The following is a 15,537-nucleotide window of genomic DNA, read 5'->3' as shown; positions in this document are numbered from 1 at the left end:
GAACTTTTTTAAAAAAATATTTTATTTATTTATTCATGAGACACACACACACACACACACACACACACACAGAGGCAGAGACACAAGCAGAGGAAGAAGCAGGCTCCATGCAGGGAACCTGATGTGGGACTCGATCCCAGGACTCCAGGATCACGCACTGGGCCGAAGGCAGGCGCCAAACTGCTGAGCCACCCAGGGACCCCTAGCCAGGAGAACTTGAAGGCATCCTAAGCTGGTCAGCCAGCCAGGCACCAAATTTTCAGGGCTCGCTAGGACTCACAGCTATAAGGGGAATCTGTTATTCCCTTCAGTAGCATAGCTTGGAAATAGTTACCCTTCCTGAACACATCCAAAGGAAGTACCCTGTTATACTATATGTTGGCAAATTGAACTCCAATGAAAAAATATACAAAAAAATTAAAAAACAGTTGTTTTACAAAAGGTAATATGTTGATGCAATGGTAGTTAAGACATTCATTCATTCATTTATTCATTCAACAAATATGTATTGAGGGCATTCTCTGTGCTTGTCCTTCTTATGTTTTGAGAAAACAGTGGTGGGCAAGATAGAAATAGTTTCTGCTCCTATGGAACTTATATTCTAATGGTGGGAGGCACAACATAATGAAGAAATATAGAAAATAATATGATATGAAGAAAAAGAAGTCAGGGAAATGGGATGGAGACTAAAGGGGGTGTTATTTTAGACAGAGTAGTCAGGGATAGCTTCTCTGGGGAGGTGATATTTGAGACTTGAACAAAGTGAAAAAGTGAGCAATACAGATATAGGGGGAAAGAATTTTTTGGGCAGAAGAAAGAATAAGGCTAGGACCCAGAGAAGGGAGACTGAGATGTCTGAGGCCCACTGAATAGAATGGCATGACTGTTGTGGAGTGAGTGAGGGGTTAAGTAGCAGAAATGAGGTCAGAGAGATGACAGGAACCATATAAAATTACAAGATGTTAGATAAAGCAGTTAAAAAATAAGGGTGAGACTGTTTTAATATGGTACAAAACATTAGGGGTCAGGTCACAAAATATATGATGAAAATCGTCAATAAAGGTAGTATCTTTTAATGTTAATTTAATTTTTTTAGAGAGAGAGTACATGTGCACACACACAGGGTATGGCTGTGGGGGAGGGGCATAGGGAGAGGGAGAGAATCTTAAGTAGTCTCCACACTCAGCAAGGAGCCCCATCTCATGACCCAGAGGTCATGACCTAAGCCAAAGTCAAGAGTCAGACACTTAGCGATTGAGCCACCTAGGCACCTCTAAAAAAATGTAGTATCTTTCTTTGTGCTTGCTCCCCTACCAACCAACAATGCCAGCCCCAGCTCATAACCTGGCCTCAGGTTTACCTCCCCTTTATTTGAGAACCTGATTCTGCTCAGTGCTTCTTTTCTTTATTCAGCAATCTCCTGCTTATACTCTGTAGGTGATCATGTGACTTTGGGTATGTACTCCAATGAAAGGATTTATGGAAACAGGTTCATGCTAACATCTAGTGGAAGTGTGAGCTGTGCTTAGAAGTAAGGACTCTCCTTTCAGGGGTCCTAGAATAGACCTGTTTATGCCCAATGATTTTTAACACGATGGGTTAGTCAGTCTCTAAAGGTGAGGCAACAGTGGCAATGAGACTAACTACCATGAGCTGTTTGGGCCTCCATTTCCTTATCTGCAAAGTGAGCCTTCAAAAAACTAACTTGTTTCCTAGTGTTGAGATTAAAATGGGCTATGTGTTACAATGATGAGAAAAGGAAATATAAATTGTTTCTTAAAAGTGAAAAGATGACCAAACTCACCCATAAATAAGAAAGATACTAATTAAAACTAGGCTATTGTACCATTTTTTTTAATTCAGAAGATTAGCAAAAATAAAAAAATAGATGATACACTTGATTGAGGAAGACATGGAAAATATGAACTCTCAGTCAGTGACACAAGCCCTATGGGCAGCAATTTGACAGCATCTATGAAAATTACAAATGTCTATGTATTATGACCCAGTAGTTACACTTCTGGGAATTTTTCCTATAGATGTATATGTAAAATGACCTGTATTAGATTGTTCATTGAGTGTTGTTATAACAGAAGACTGAAAACTACCAAAATATCCACCAATAAAGGACTTGTCAAATAAATTATGGTATGTGTCCATATAATGGGATATCTTGTAGCTGTAAAAAGAAATGAGGAGCAACCTTTTGTTGATGCAAAAAGATCTCCAAAATATACTATGAAGGAGAAAAAAAGCAACATCCAGAGGAATGCGTATAGTATTAAAAAGGGGAGGGATAAGAATATATGTTTATATTCACTAGTATATACAGGAAGAAATACTGGAAACTATTCAATAAACTAATGGCAGTAGTCAACTTTCTGTGAGTGGGGATGGGGTGGGGCTATTGGAGATTGAGAAGATTGAGAGTAAGGATAGTAAGTTTTTTTATTAAATATTATGTGCTTATATATTTCTATTTTTTAAAAAATTTGAGCTATGTGAATATATTAACTAGTCAAGAATTAAATTAAGAAATAGGAAAAATAATTATGTTATTGTTATCTATAGATTAAATAGCCATGAGGTTGTAACTGAAATCATTTGGCAGCTTGGAGTGTGGGCTGCCTTCTGCAGTATACTTCTACAACAGAATGCAGCTGTGTACCACAGCTGGTTGCCCTCCAGATTTATTCACTAACCTATAGCAAACATCTTAACTTCTCTGGATGTATCGCTTCTCAGCCTTTTGGCTAAGATCAAGTGTAGTAACTTTTCTGGGTGTTCATTTCTCCCTATGTGCAAAAGCATCATGTTCCAATGATGAATAAAATAATCCAGGATGGGGGTGGAAAACTGAGATAAAGAGAAAATGCTATAATTCACTCAAACTCAAACTTCAGTGTCAAACCTAATTTGGTCACGGATGGGAAGACAAAGGGAAGCAGTGCTGGTAGAAAGCTATTCCTAGGAGAAGACAAGAGCAGCCCTGTCTAACATTTCCTCCAGAGTTAGAGAACATCTGAATTTGAGCAAAGCCAAATTTGCCAAGAGTATCTTGTGACCAAGGTGACAAAATTGTGTGGCATCATGGGCTGGAATGTAGCAATGTTAGGCAGATTCATAACCAGGTAAGTGTGCCCACAAAATTGCTTTTGAATAGGCTGATGTTAACTGTAAGGGAGTTCCCTGTACTACTTAGTAATTTTAATCAACAATTCAAATGAAAACATAGAAGTCTGGCTTCTCAACTTTGAAGAGCTCAAAACTGGAGGGAGAACCATTGGATGACAGAATCAAGACTGAAAAATAACCTCAAGGGTCAGACGGGTCAAAGTCAACAAGATGAAAAGGGGATAAATGTGAAGCTTGGATTTTAGGCTCAAGGACATAAATCATACCAGAATAAGACAATAGGAACTTCATCTGGCAGCATAAAGTATGAAAAGGGCTTAGAGGATTTAGTTGACTTTAAACTCCAGATGACTCAACATCCTGAAAGAGCCTTTCAAAAAATAAAAACAAAGACAAAAAACCTCATGCTTATGCTTCTTTGAGCTGCATTAATACAACCACAGTGCCCCAAAACAGGGAGCCTATAGTCTCTCTCAAATTTGTTCAGTTCATATCACTAAAGGGTGTTAAATTAGCGTAAGGATGGCTTACTGATCCCCTTCCTGTATTTTAAAACCATCTCTAACAAACGTCAGTTCATCTAACCTTCATAATGCACCTGAGTACAACTGTTATTGAAAGAAAGTGAGATTGAGATTCAATTGGATCAAGATTGCAGATGACTAGAAGGAAAGGCTCAAAAATATACATTAAATGGGACATTAAATGAGATATTATACAAAAAGAATGGCTTAACTCAGTAGCTTCTAAGCAATAATATTATGTCATTGTTGGAAAGCAAAAGAAAGTAGCAATGCCATTAGTTGATGATCTATAACAAGAATAAGAAGTGATATAGGATAAGAAAAACAAACTAAAAAGCCCAACTTCCATAAGGATAGGAAGCACAGAGCCTGTTGGGCTAATTACAAAGAAGAGGTTACAGCCCCTTATTACCCATTTGGGGTGATTGGTGGAATGCTGAGGTGGGCCTCCTTCATTCTGCTTAGACATCTTCCCTAGATCTCCCTGTTGGGGTGAGCAAAGTCAGATTCAAGACTATATTGGCTTTCATAGCAGCTTGAGTTTTCTTGGCTGACTAGCTTGCCACTCTTTCACTTCTATCAATCCCATTTTCCTGCTAGTCCCTTCCTTCTCCTAACCAATCAAGCATCTCTTATTTACCAAGCCATTTACCTCATCACCTCTCCTGCTATCTGGTAGGTGACTTAATGTGAGTAAACATTTGAGTAGATCTGAGAATAATATATGCATGCATCCTTGAGTGAAGTTAGCGTTGTGTCTATGGAGGTCATTATGGGAATATGTGAGTATGTTTGCCTGCAGAAACCTGTGTGGATGGCTCATTCCCTGTACCAATGTCTATCTGGATGTATCTGTATTAGGGTTAGAAAATGAACTGGAAGAGACTAGAGTGGCTCTGAGTGTGTGTATATGTATGTGCACACATGTGCACATGTGCTATGTCTAGTTCTAAAACTCTGTTGTAATCACTACAGAATCCTTGTCTCTTTCTGTTCTCTAAGGAAACCATATACTTTTCTTTCTTTTCTTTGCTGTCAGCTAATGCTAGTTCTTCCTTGGCAACAAAGTGGGTAGCAAGCATCAATATGGAGATAATTTTTAAGTCAATGAAATGCTGGTTCACTAATCACTTCCCGACCAGTGGACATCACACATGTCAGAAATGGCTAAATTAGCATATTAGTGAAATATGAATGAAAACATTCTGGGAAAGGCTTGAACTTTCCCCTCCAGTAAGTGAAATTGACCATATATAGAGTGAAGCTAACCATACACAAACTGAAATTAATGGGCAGTGTATCTCTCTGCTGGCTTAGTGAAACAGTAGTGTGTCACTTGGTAAATATATTAGATTTCTAAATACCTTAGTGTTGGTAAAATAGGTCAGCTCTTTTTAGCTGTGATATGTGATTTTGATCTTGACAGCTTCCATTATTTAATAATGAGTAATGGGAAAAGCAAATGAACAGTTCAGTGGCAAAAAGAAGAGTCTCTCAGGAGCAAAGGAAAAGTGGGGAAGTAGAGGTATGCTCAAAAAGGTATTATTAGCAATTGCTAAAGAGTGAAATATCCCTGAAGGGGTCTATAGCTTTCATTAGGCTAGAAGACTAGTGATTTAATTTGGTTGTCCTTTGGGTCTATGTTTCTTGATATTTAGGCCCTTTATGTATTTTCCCTTATCCTCGTCAGGGCAGGTTGGGGTAATAACCATGCTAGTTTCAGATTTGGAGACAACTTTGGTGTTAGTTTCTATTCTAAAAATAACATAACCTAGGCCTTTATGTACTTTATCCTTGCCCACCTGTATGCAAGCAAACTTATTTTATGGATTATCTAACGTCTGAAAGTCATGAAAAAGTTGGAATCAATTCTGAAAATTCAAAAACAATTGAGACAGAGCCTACAGAGAACATGCCCACATACATATATACCATGAACATCAATAGTCATTATCCCAAAGGTCTCAAAAGAAACATGAGCTGTCTCTACATATATGCACATTCCTACTCCCCCAAAATGTTTGACTGGTTGAGAATAATAATTTAATTTAAAAATTTCCCCAGTCTTAGCACCTTCCCTCCCTCCCCAATGAAATATATTCTGAGGTTAAAGTTTAGGTACTCACCATCTCCTTTAGGGTCGCTAAGGGCAGTGGGAGGAATGACTGATGTTCGATGACTCCCAAACCAGCATTCCTTGGAAAACCGTCTCTGGCAATCATCATGCACCTGAAACGACAAGAGAAGAACAGAGAAAAAAAGGAAGGGGGAGATAAAAGGATACAATTGATTAGTCTTGAGTTCCAGTCCAAGATTTGAGTTCCCAATGTTAAAATCTCCCTTGCTAAGATTTGGTGCCATACACATTCCCCTGTCTCAACTTGGGCACACTCTTTCCACCTACAGTCTGCACTATCCCTGAAGGTGGCCTCTGAACTCTGTTTCTTTCAAAGGTAGCTTTCAGACATCAGAGACATTAAGAAGACACTAGTCATAGGGCACAATTTTAATGGCCTACAGAATAGGGAGCTTACTTGCATTTTAAAGAGTGCTAATCTGGATAATATGCTATTACACTTTAACCCTTACAACTTTGTATGGTAGGGAACACATTATTAGGTTCATTTTAAAAATGAAGATACCAAAGATCAGAGAGGTGAAGAGTCTTGCTCAAGATCAAAAAATTGGGAAGTGGCACAGCTGAGATACTGTTGCCTTCCACATAAGTGGTCATATTTCTCAAATTTCTGATATTTTTAAGTACCACTTCCTAGACAATTACACAGTTCCTAGAGGACATGAACCTGGCTTCATTATGCAAGAGCAGTTAAAAGAGAGCCAGAGGACAACCAGAGTTTTTTTTAATTGATATATAATTAGTTGCAGGTGTACAACATAATGTTTGATATTTTTATATATTGCAAAATGATCACCACAATAAGTGTAGTTAATATCTGTCACCATACATAATTATATATTTTCTTGTGATAAGAAATTTTAAGGTCTACACTCTTAGCAACTTACAAATAGGCAAAACACTATTATTAGATATAGTCACCACGCTATTCATTATATCCTGATGACTTATTTATTTTAGAATTGGAAGTTTATATCTTTTTTTTAATTAATTTTTATTGGTGTTCAATTTACCAACATACAGAAAAACACCCAGTGCTTATCCCGTCAAGTGTCCGCCTCAGTGCCCGTCACCCATTCCCCTCCAACACCCGCCCTCCTCCCCTTCCACCACCCCTAGTTCGTTTCCCAGAGTTAGGAGTCTTTATGTTCTGTCTCCCTTCCTGATATTTCCCAACATTTCTTTTGACCACCTTTACCTATTTTACCCATCTTCCCCTTCTCTGTATCTATGACCTCATTTTTCAAAGATTCCATATATAAATGAGATCATATAGTATTGCTCATTCTCTGCCTGACTCATTTTATGTAGCATAATGCTTTTAAGGTCCATCCATAACTGGAGGGTATCATGCTGAGTGAAATAAGTCAATCGGAGAAGGACAAACATTATATGGTCTCATTCATTTGGGGAATATAAAAAATAGTGAAAGGGAATAAAGGGGGAAGGAGAAAAAATGAGTGGGAAATATCAGAAAGGGAGACAGAACATGAAAGACTCCTAACTCTGGGAAACGAACTGGGGGTGGGGGAAGGGGAGGTGGGCGGGGGGTGGGGGTGACTGGGTGACGGGCATTGAGGTGGGCACTGACGGGATGAGCAATGGGTGTTATTCTATATGTTGGCAAATTGAACACCAATAAAAAATAAATTTACACACAAAAAAGGTCCATCCATGTTGTTGCAAATGGCAAGATTTCATTCATTTTTAGGGCAAAATAATATTCCATTGCATATACATCTAGCACGTTTTCTTTATCCATTCATCCATCAGTGGACATTTAGTTTGTTTCCATATCTTGATTATTGTAAATAATGCTGTATTGAATATGGGTGTACCTATATCTTTTTGAGTCAGTGTTCTCATTTTTTTCACATAAATACACAGAAGTGGAATTGCTAGATCAAACAGTAGTTCTATTTGTAATTTTTAAAGGAAACTCTGTACTGTTTTCCATAGTGGCTGCACCAATTTACATTCCTACCAACAGTGCATTAAAGTTTCCTTTTCTTCAAATCCTCTTCAATATTTATTTCTTCTCTTTTTGATAATAAATCCTCTTCAATATTTATTTCTTCTCTTTTTGATAAGCTATTTTAACAAGTGTGAGGTAATATGTCATTGTGATTTGAGTTGCATTTCCCTGATGATCAGTGATATTGAATACCTTTTCATATACCTGTTGTTCATCTATATGTCTTCCTTAGAAAAATATCTATTCAGATCCTCTCCTGTTTTCTAATTGGATTGTTTGTTTGCTTTTTGCTATTGAGTTGTATAATTTCTTTATGTTGGATATTTACCTCTTATTATATCTATGGTTTACAAATATTTTCTCCCATTCAGTTGGTTGCCTTTTTCTTTTGTTGATGGCTTCCTTTGCTTTGCAGAAGTTTTGTATTATTTTTCCCAAATTTCTATTTAAATTCTAGTTAGTTAAAATATAGTGTAATATTGGTTTCAGGAGTAGAATTTAGTGATTCATCAATTACATATAACTCCCAGTGCTCATCATAACAAGTGCCTTCCTTAATACCCATCACCCATTTAACCCATCCCCCACCCACATCCCTCCATCAAACTTCAGTTTCTTCTCTACTATTTAGAGACTTTTATGGTTTGCTTCCCTCTCGCTTCTTTTCCCTGACCATGTGTTCATCTGCTTTGTTTCCTAAATTTCACATGTTAGTGAAATCATATGGTATTTGTCTTTTTCTGACTTATTTCTCTTAGCAGAATATCTCTAGCTCCATCCACATCATTGCAAATGGTAAGAGTTTATTATTTTCGATGGCTGAATAGTATTCCTTTGTATATATATGACACTTCTTCTTTATCGATTCACCAGTCGATGGATATTTGAGCTCTTTCCATAATCTGGCGATTGTTGGTAATGCTGCTATAAACATCAGGGTGCAAATACCCTTAAAATCTGTACTTGTATCCTTTGGGTAAATACCTAGTAGTATAATTTCTAGGTTGTAGGGTAAATCTATTTGTAACTTTTTGAGGAACCTCCATACTGTTTTCCAGAGTGGCTGCACCAGTTTGGATTCCCACCAACAGTGTAAGAGGGTTCCCCTTTCTGCACATCCTCACCAACATCTGCTGTTTCTTGTGTTATTGATTTTAGCCATTCTGACAGGTGTGAGGTGGTATCTCATCATTGTTTGGATTTGTACTTCCCTAATGATAAGTGATATTTAGCATCTCTTCATGTGTCTATTAGGCATGTGTATGTCTTTTTTGGAAACATGTCTATCCATGTTTTCTGCCCATTTCTTAACTGGATTATTTATTTTCTGGGAGTTGAGTTTAATAAGTTTTTTATATATTTTGTATACTAACCCATTTACAGATGTGCCATTTGCAAATATCTTTTCCCATTCTGTAGGCTGCCTTTTAGTTATGGTGATTGTTTCCCTCACTGTGAAGAAGCTTTTTAACTTGACGAAGTCCCAATAGTTCATTTTTTGCTTTTGTTTCCCTTGCCTCTAGCAATGTGTCTAGTAAGATATTGCTCCAATCGAGGTCAAAGAGGTTATTGCCTGTATTCTCTTCTAGCATTTTGATGGTTTATTGTCTCACATTTACGTCTTGCATCCATTTTTGGTTTATTTTTGTGTATGGTATAAGAAAGTGATCCAATTTCATTCTTCTGCATGTTGCTGTCCAGTTTTCAATAAGCATCATTTATTTATTGAAGAGACTCTTTTTCCATTGGATATTCTTTCCTGATTTGTTGAAGATTAGTTGATCATATAATTGTGGGTCCATTTCTGGGTTCTCTGTTTTGTTCCACTGACCCATGTGTCTGTTTTTGGGCCAGTACCATACTGTCTTGATGACTATAGCTTTGTAATATAGCTTGAAGTTTGGAATCATGATGCCTTCAAATTTGCTTTTCTTTTTCAAGATTGCTTTGGCTCTTTGGGGTCTTTTGTGGTTTTGTACAAATTTTAGGATGTGTTCTAGCTCTGTGAAAAATGCTATTGGCATTTTGATAGGGGTTGCATTAAATATGTAGATTGCTTTAGGTAGTATAGACATTTTAACAATGTTCTTCTAATTGATGAGCATGGAATGTTTTTCTATTTTTCTGTGTGTTCTTCAATTGCTTTCATAAGTGTTCTATAGTTTTCAGAGTACATATCTTTTACCTCTTTTGTTAGGTTTATTTCTAGGTATCTTATTGTTTTTGGTGCAATTGTAAATTGGATCAAATCCCTGGTTTCTTTTTCTACTACTTCATTATTGTTGTATAGAAATGAAACAGATTCTATACATTGAATTCATATCCTGCAAGTTTGCTGAATTCATGTGTTAGCTCTAGTAATTTTTTTTGGTGGAGTCTTTCAGGTTTTCTACATAGAGTATCATGTCATCAGCAAATAATGAAAGTTTGACTTCTTCCTTGCTGATTTGGATGCCTTTTATCTCTTTTTATTAATTGATTGCTGAAGTTAAGACTTCCAGTAATATACTAAATTGTAATTGTGAAAGTGGACATCCCTGTCTTGTTCCTGACTGTAGAGGAAAAGCTTTCAGTTTTTCACCATTGAGGATGATATTGGCTGTCTTTCCTATAAGGTGCTTATGATGTTGAGATATGTTCCATCTATCCCTACTTTATTGAGGATTTTGATCAAGAATGGATGCTATATTTTGTCAAATGCTTTTTCTGGATGTATTGAGAGGATCATATGATTTTTATGCTTTCTTTTATTAATGTGGTGTATCACGTTGATTGATTTGCAGATATTGAACCACCCCTGCAGCCTAGGAATAAATCCGTCTTGATTGTGGTGAATTATTATTTTAATGTACTGTTGGGTTTGATTTGCTAGTATCTTCTTGAGAGTTTTTGCATCAATGTTTATCAGGGATATTGGTCTGAAATTCTCCTTTTTAATAGGGTTTTTGCCTGGTTTTGGGATCAAGATAATGCTGGCTTCATAGAAGGAGTTTGGAAATTTTCCTTCCATTTCTGTTTTTTGAATCCATTTGAGAAGGAAAGGTATTAACTCTACTTTCAATGTCTGGTAGAAGGGTGCCTGGCTGCCTGGGTGGCTCAGTTGGTTAAGTGTCCACCTTCAGCTCAGGTCATGATCTCAGGGTTCTGGGATTGAGACCATGTCATGCTCCCTGCTCAGCAGGGGAGTGTGCTTCTCCATCTGCCCACCCCTGGTCATCCTTTCTCTCTCTTGCTCACTCTCTCTCAAGTAAATAAATAGATTCTTTAAAAATATTTTTAAAAAATAAATGTCTCATAGGATTCCCCTGGGAAGCCATCTGGCCCTCGATGTTTGTTTGTTGGGAGATTTTTTATTACTGTTCAATTTCTTTGCTGGTTGGGGGTCTATTTAAATTTTCTATCTCATCCTGTTTCAGTTTTGGTAGTTTATACGTTTGTAGGAATTTGTCCATTTCTTCCAAATTTCCCAGTTTGTTGTCATATAGTTTTTTATAATAGTCTATTATTATTATTTGTATTTCTGTGGCATTGGTTGTGGTCTCCTCTTTCCTTCATGGTTTCATTTATTTGAGTCCTTTCTCTTTTCTTTGGGTTATATCTGGCTGGGGGCTTATCACTTTTATGAATTCTTTCAAAGAACCAGTTCTTAGTTTCATTGATCTGTTCTAATTTTTGTTTGTTTCTATAATATATATTTCTGCTCTAATCTTTATTATTTCCCTTCTTTTGCTGGCTTTAAGCTTTATTTGTGATTCCTTTTTTACTTCCTTTAGACGTAAGATTAGGTTGTGTATTTGAGACTTTTCTTGCTTTTTCAGGTAGGCCTGTATTGCAATATACTTCCCTTTTAGGACTGCCTTTGCTGCATCCCAAAGGTTCTGTAGGTTCTGGACTGTTGTTTTCATTTTCATTTGCTTCTATGTGTTTTTTAAATTCCTTCTTTAATTTCCTGGCTAACTCATTTATACTTTGGTAGTATGTTCTTTAATCTCCATTTATTTGTGGTCTTTCCAAATTTTTTCTTGTGGTTGGCTTAAAGTTTCATAGCATTGTGATCAGAAAATATACATGGTATGGCCTCAGTCTTTTTGTACTTGTTGAGGGTTGATTTGTGACTCAGTATGTGATCTACTGTGGAGAATGTTCCATGTCCACTCAAAAAGAATGTGTATTCTGCTGGTTTAGGATGAAATGTTCTGGATAAAGCTGCTAAGTCCATCTGATCCAGTGTGTCATTCAAAGCCATTGTTTCCTTATTGATTTTCTGCTTAGATGATCTATCCATTACTGTAAATGGGGTGTTAAGGTCCCCTCCCAAGTTGGGGGCATAAATATTTACAATTGTTAGATATTCTTGATGAATAGACCCCTTAATTATGATAAAATGCCCCCTTTTTCATATCTTGTTACAGTTTGGTTTAAAGTCTCATTTGTCTGATATAAGTATGGCCACTCTGGCTTTCTTTTGATGGCCATTAGATGATAGATGATAGATGATAGATGATAGATGGTTCTCCATCCCCTTACTTTCAATCTGCAGGTGTCTTTGGGTCTAAAATTAATCTCTTATAGACAGTGTATATATGAGTCTTGTTTTTTATTCATTCTGATGCCTTATGTCTTTTGATTGGAACATTTAGTCCATTTATATTCAGAGTGACTATTGATAGATATGGATTTAATACTGTTGTGTTACCTGTAAAGTTGGTGTTTCTGGTGATGGTCTGTTCCTTTCTAATCTTTGTTGCTTTTAGTCTTTTTTTGTTTCTCTACTCAGAGTCTCCTTTAATATTTCTTGCAAGGCTTGTTTAGTGGTCACAAACTCCTTTAGTTTTTGTTTGTCTAGGTAACCCTTTATCTCTCTTTCTATTCTGAATGACAGCCTTGCTGGGTAAAGTATTCTGCCTGCATATTTTTGCCATTTAGCATGTTGAATATATCCTGCCACTGTCTTCTGGCCTGCTAAGTTTCTGCGAACTGATCTGCCATGAACTAATCTGTCTTCCCTTGTATGTTAAAGACTTTTTTCCCTTGCTGCTATCAGGATTCTTTATTTGTCTGTGTATTTTGTGAATCTGAATATATGTCTTGGTGATGGCCAGGTTTTGTTTTATTTAATGGGAACTTTGTGTGCTTTTTGGATTTTGATATCTGTTTCCTTTCCTAGATTAGGGAAGTTTTCAGCTATAATTTGCTCAAATAAACCTTCTGCTCCATTTCCTTTCTCTTCTTCTGGGACTCCTATGATATGAACTTTATTACATTTTAAGGAGTCACTGAGTTCTCTAGGTCTACATTCATGATCTAATACCTTTCTTTCCCTCTTTTTTTTTCTTTCTCTCTTTTTTCAACTTAATTATTTTCCATAATTTTATCTTCTATAACACTGATTTGTTCCTCTGCTTCATCTATCCTCATTATCATTGCATTCAGTCAGTTTTGCATCTCAGTTAAATTAAATAGCATTATTTAATTTGGCCTGGCTAGTTTTTAGTTATTTTATCTCTGTAGTAAGGGATTCTCTAGTTTCTTCTATACTTTTCTCAAGTCCAGCCAGTATCCTTATGGTTATTGTTTTAAGTCCTAGTTCAGACATCTTACTTGTATCTGTAATTGATTAAATCCCTGGGTGTGACTTCTTCCTATTCTTTCTTTCGGGGTGAATACCATCTTGTCATTTTGTCTGGGTCACCATTTTTTGTTAGGAAAGTCTATTATCTTCTTGCTCTTGAGAGTAATGGATATTAAGAAGAAGTCCAAGAAAAAAAAGGAAGCTAGATCCTACATGTGTTTTGGTCTGCTTGTTAAAAGAAGCTAGATAAAACACACACACACACACACACACACACACACACACACAAACTAGATCCTATTTCCCTTAGAGCTGAATCTGTGCAGCATTCTATGATCAGTAGACTTGGTACATGTGAATTTGTGCTGGTCTTCTGGGGGTGGGGTAGGGGGAGCTTACTGCACTGATTCTCAGGCAGACTTGCCCTAGTTAAGATACACCTGCAGAGCGCAGGGGGGCAAGGTTTGTTGTAAGTGGCTCCAGCCTCCACTGGGTGGCGCTGTGTTGCTCACTGAGGTTATTCAGTGCTGATGGGCAGGGGGGGAAATGGCCTCACCCTGCTCTTTCCTACCTGGAGTGGGGAATTCCCACCCACCACTCTTCAGGAAGCCCTCATAGAAGAGCAAACAATCACCCCTCTTGTGTCCCCCACTTCCACCAGATCCCTGCCTTCACCCTGTCTGCATCTAGGCTGTCTGCCTGCCAGGTTGCACAGTACTCTTGTGTTTTATCTCAGGCATTCTGCTGGATTTCAGATCTCCAAATTTCAGAGATCTGCGTGACACCGATCTTCGCTGATCCTCTTGGGATGGTCTTCCTGCACTGTGGCCAGTGCCGTTTTGTCCAGGAAATTGGTTGTGCAACTGCACAGTGGTTGGGAGTTTATGGTACGGTGCAGCCAAAACCCAGCACCAAGGATTGCTGCCCTCAGCTGGTGTCTCTTTTCCATGCCAGTAACAATGGTGCCGACTGGATCTTTTGTCCCTGAAGAGGTCGTGCCACACTCCCAAATGCACTCCAAGGAGGGGAACTATTTCTCACTGCGTGACCTAGGGTGTCCTCAGACCATGCTGCCCACTCTCAGATCCCTGCCCTCCTCCACTGGAGCACTGCCAAGCCTACCAGGCATGATGCTGGTGATGGTGTGGAACTACAAAGCTTCAGATTTTGTGCTCTGCCACTTAAAAAACTTGCAGTGTTCAGCCCCTCTTCTTTTCCCAGTCAATGGTTTTGGGAAAGAGTTTTTCTTGTGTAACCACCACATGCTTACACTCTTTCTCTGTCTCTCTTTCTCTCTTGCTCCTCTCTCTATTATCAGGGCTCCCTCTCCTTTGCAGCACCTTCAGTTCCTTTCTCCCACACAATAACTCTCTGGAGCTCCTACTTGCCATGATGTGGCCATTTGCTACCTCTACTTGTGCAGTTTTGCTCTTTCAGTCCTCAGATTGATTTCTTGAGAGTTCAGAATGACTTGATATTTATCTAGCTGTGTTTGAGGGATAAAGCAAGCTGAGGATCCCCCTGCTTCTCCGTCATCTTAACTCCTCCTTTGCAGAAGCTTTTAAGTAGTCTCACTTGTTTATGTTTTTCCACTGTTGCCTTTGCTTTTGGTGTCAAATCCAAAAAATCCATAACATGCCTGATATCAAGAAACTTACCACCTATGTTTTCTTCTAGGAGTTTTACATTTCAGGTCTTATATTCAAGTCTTGAATCCATTTGAGTTCTTTTCTGAGTGTATAAAATATTGGTGCAGTTTCATTCTTTTTGCATGTGGATATCCACTTTTCCAGCACAATTTACTGAAGAGATTCCTTTCACCATTGTATATTCATGGCTCCTTTGCCATACATCAATTAACCAGATATTTATGGGTTTATTTCTGTGCTCTTTCTTTTGTTCCATTGATCTATTTGCCTGTCTTTATACCAATACTATACTGTTTTGATTACTATGACTTTGTAATATAGTTTTAAGTTGTGGAGTGTGATGCCTCCTGCTTTCTTCCTTTCTCAAGATTGTGTTGAGTATTCAGGGTCTATTGTGATTCTTTTTTTTTTTTTTTTAGAACACAATGAATCACTTTTATTTCGGTATGTATCCACATCTCAGCATTTAGTGGCCCTGAACAGAAAAATGGAAAAATGTAGCAATTTGCCAGGAAGTCAAGCCCACCAATTTTGGGGATCTGCTG

At 37.7% G+C, this 15,537-nt stretch overlaps 1 protein-coding gene and 1 pseudogene across 2 annotated transcripts in view; one reads left to right on the top strand and one right to left on the bottom strand.

Moving 5' to 3' along the window:
* The window catches only part of DGKK (diacylglycerol kinase kappa), a 172,358-nt gene that overhangs the window by 62,756 nt on the left and 94,065 nt on the right, over positions 1 to 15,537 (bottom strand). For both annotated transcript variants that reach the window (XM_072746355.1, XM_072746356.1), the window contains exon 8: positions 5,786 to 5,888. In XM_072746355.1, the coding sequence (XP_072602456.1) occupies positions 5,786 to 5,888 (103 nt within the window). The remainder of the gene's footprint in view (positions 1 to 5,785; positions 5,889 to 15,537) is intronic.
* Positions 2,734 to 2,902, top strand: LOC112907311 (U2 spliceosomal RNA; annotated as a pseudogene).

This window comes from Vulpes vulpes, unplaced genomic scaffold (genome assembly GCF_048418805.1).
Source record: "Vulpes vulpes isolate BD-2025 unplaced genomic scaffold, VulVul3 u000000667, whole genome shotgun sequence".
Classification (NCBI taxonomy): Eukaryota; Metazoa; Chordata; class Mammalia; order Carnivora; family Canidae; genus Vulpes; species Vulpes vulpes.
Note: the sequence above shows the minus strand (reverse complement) of the source record. Positions and strands in the feature narration are given on the sequence as shown.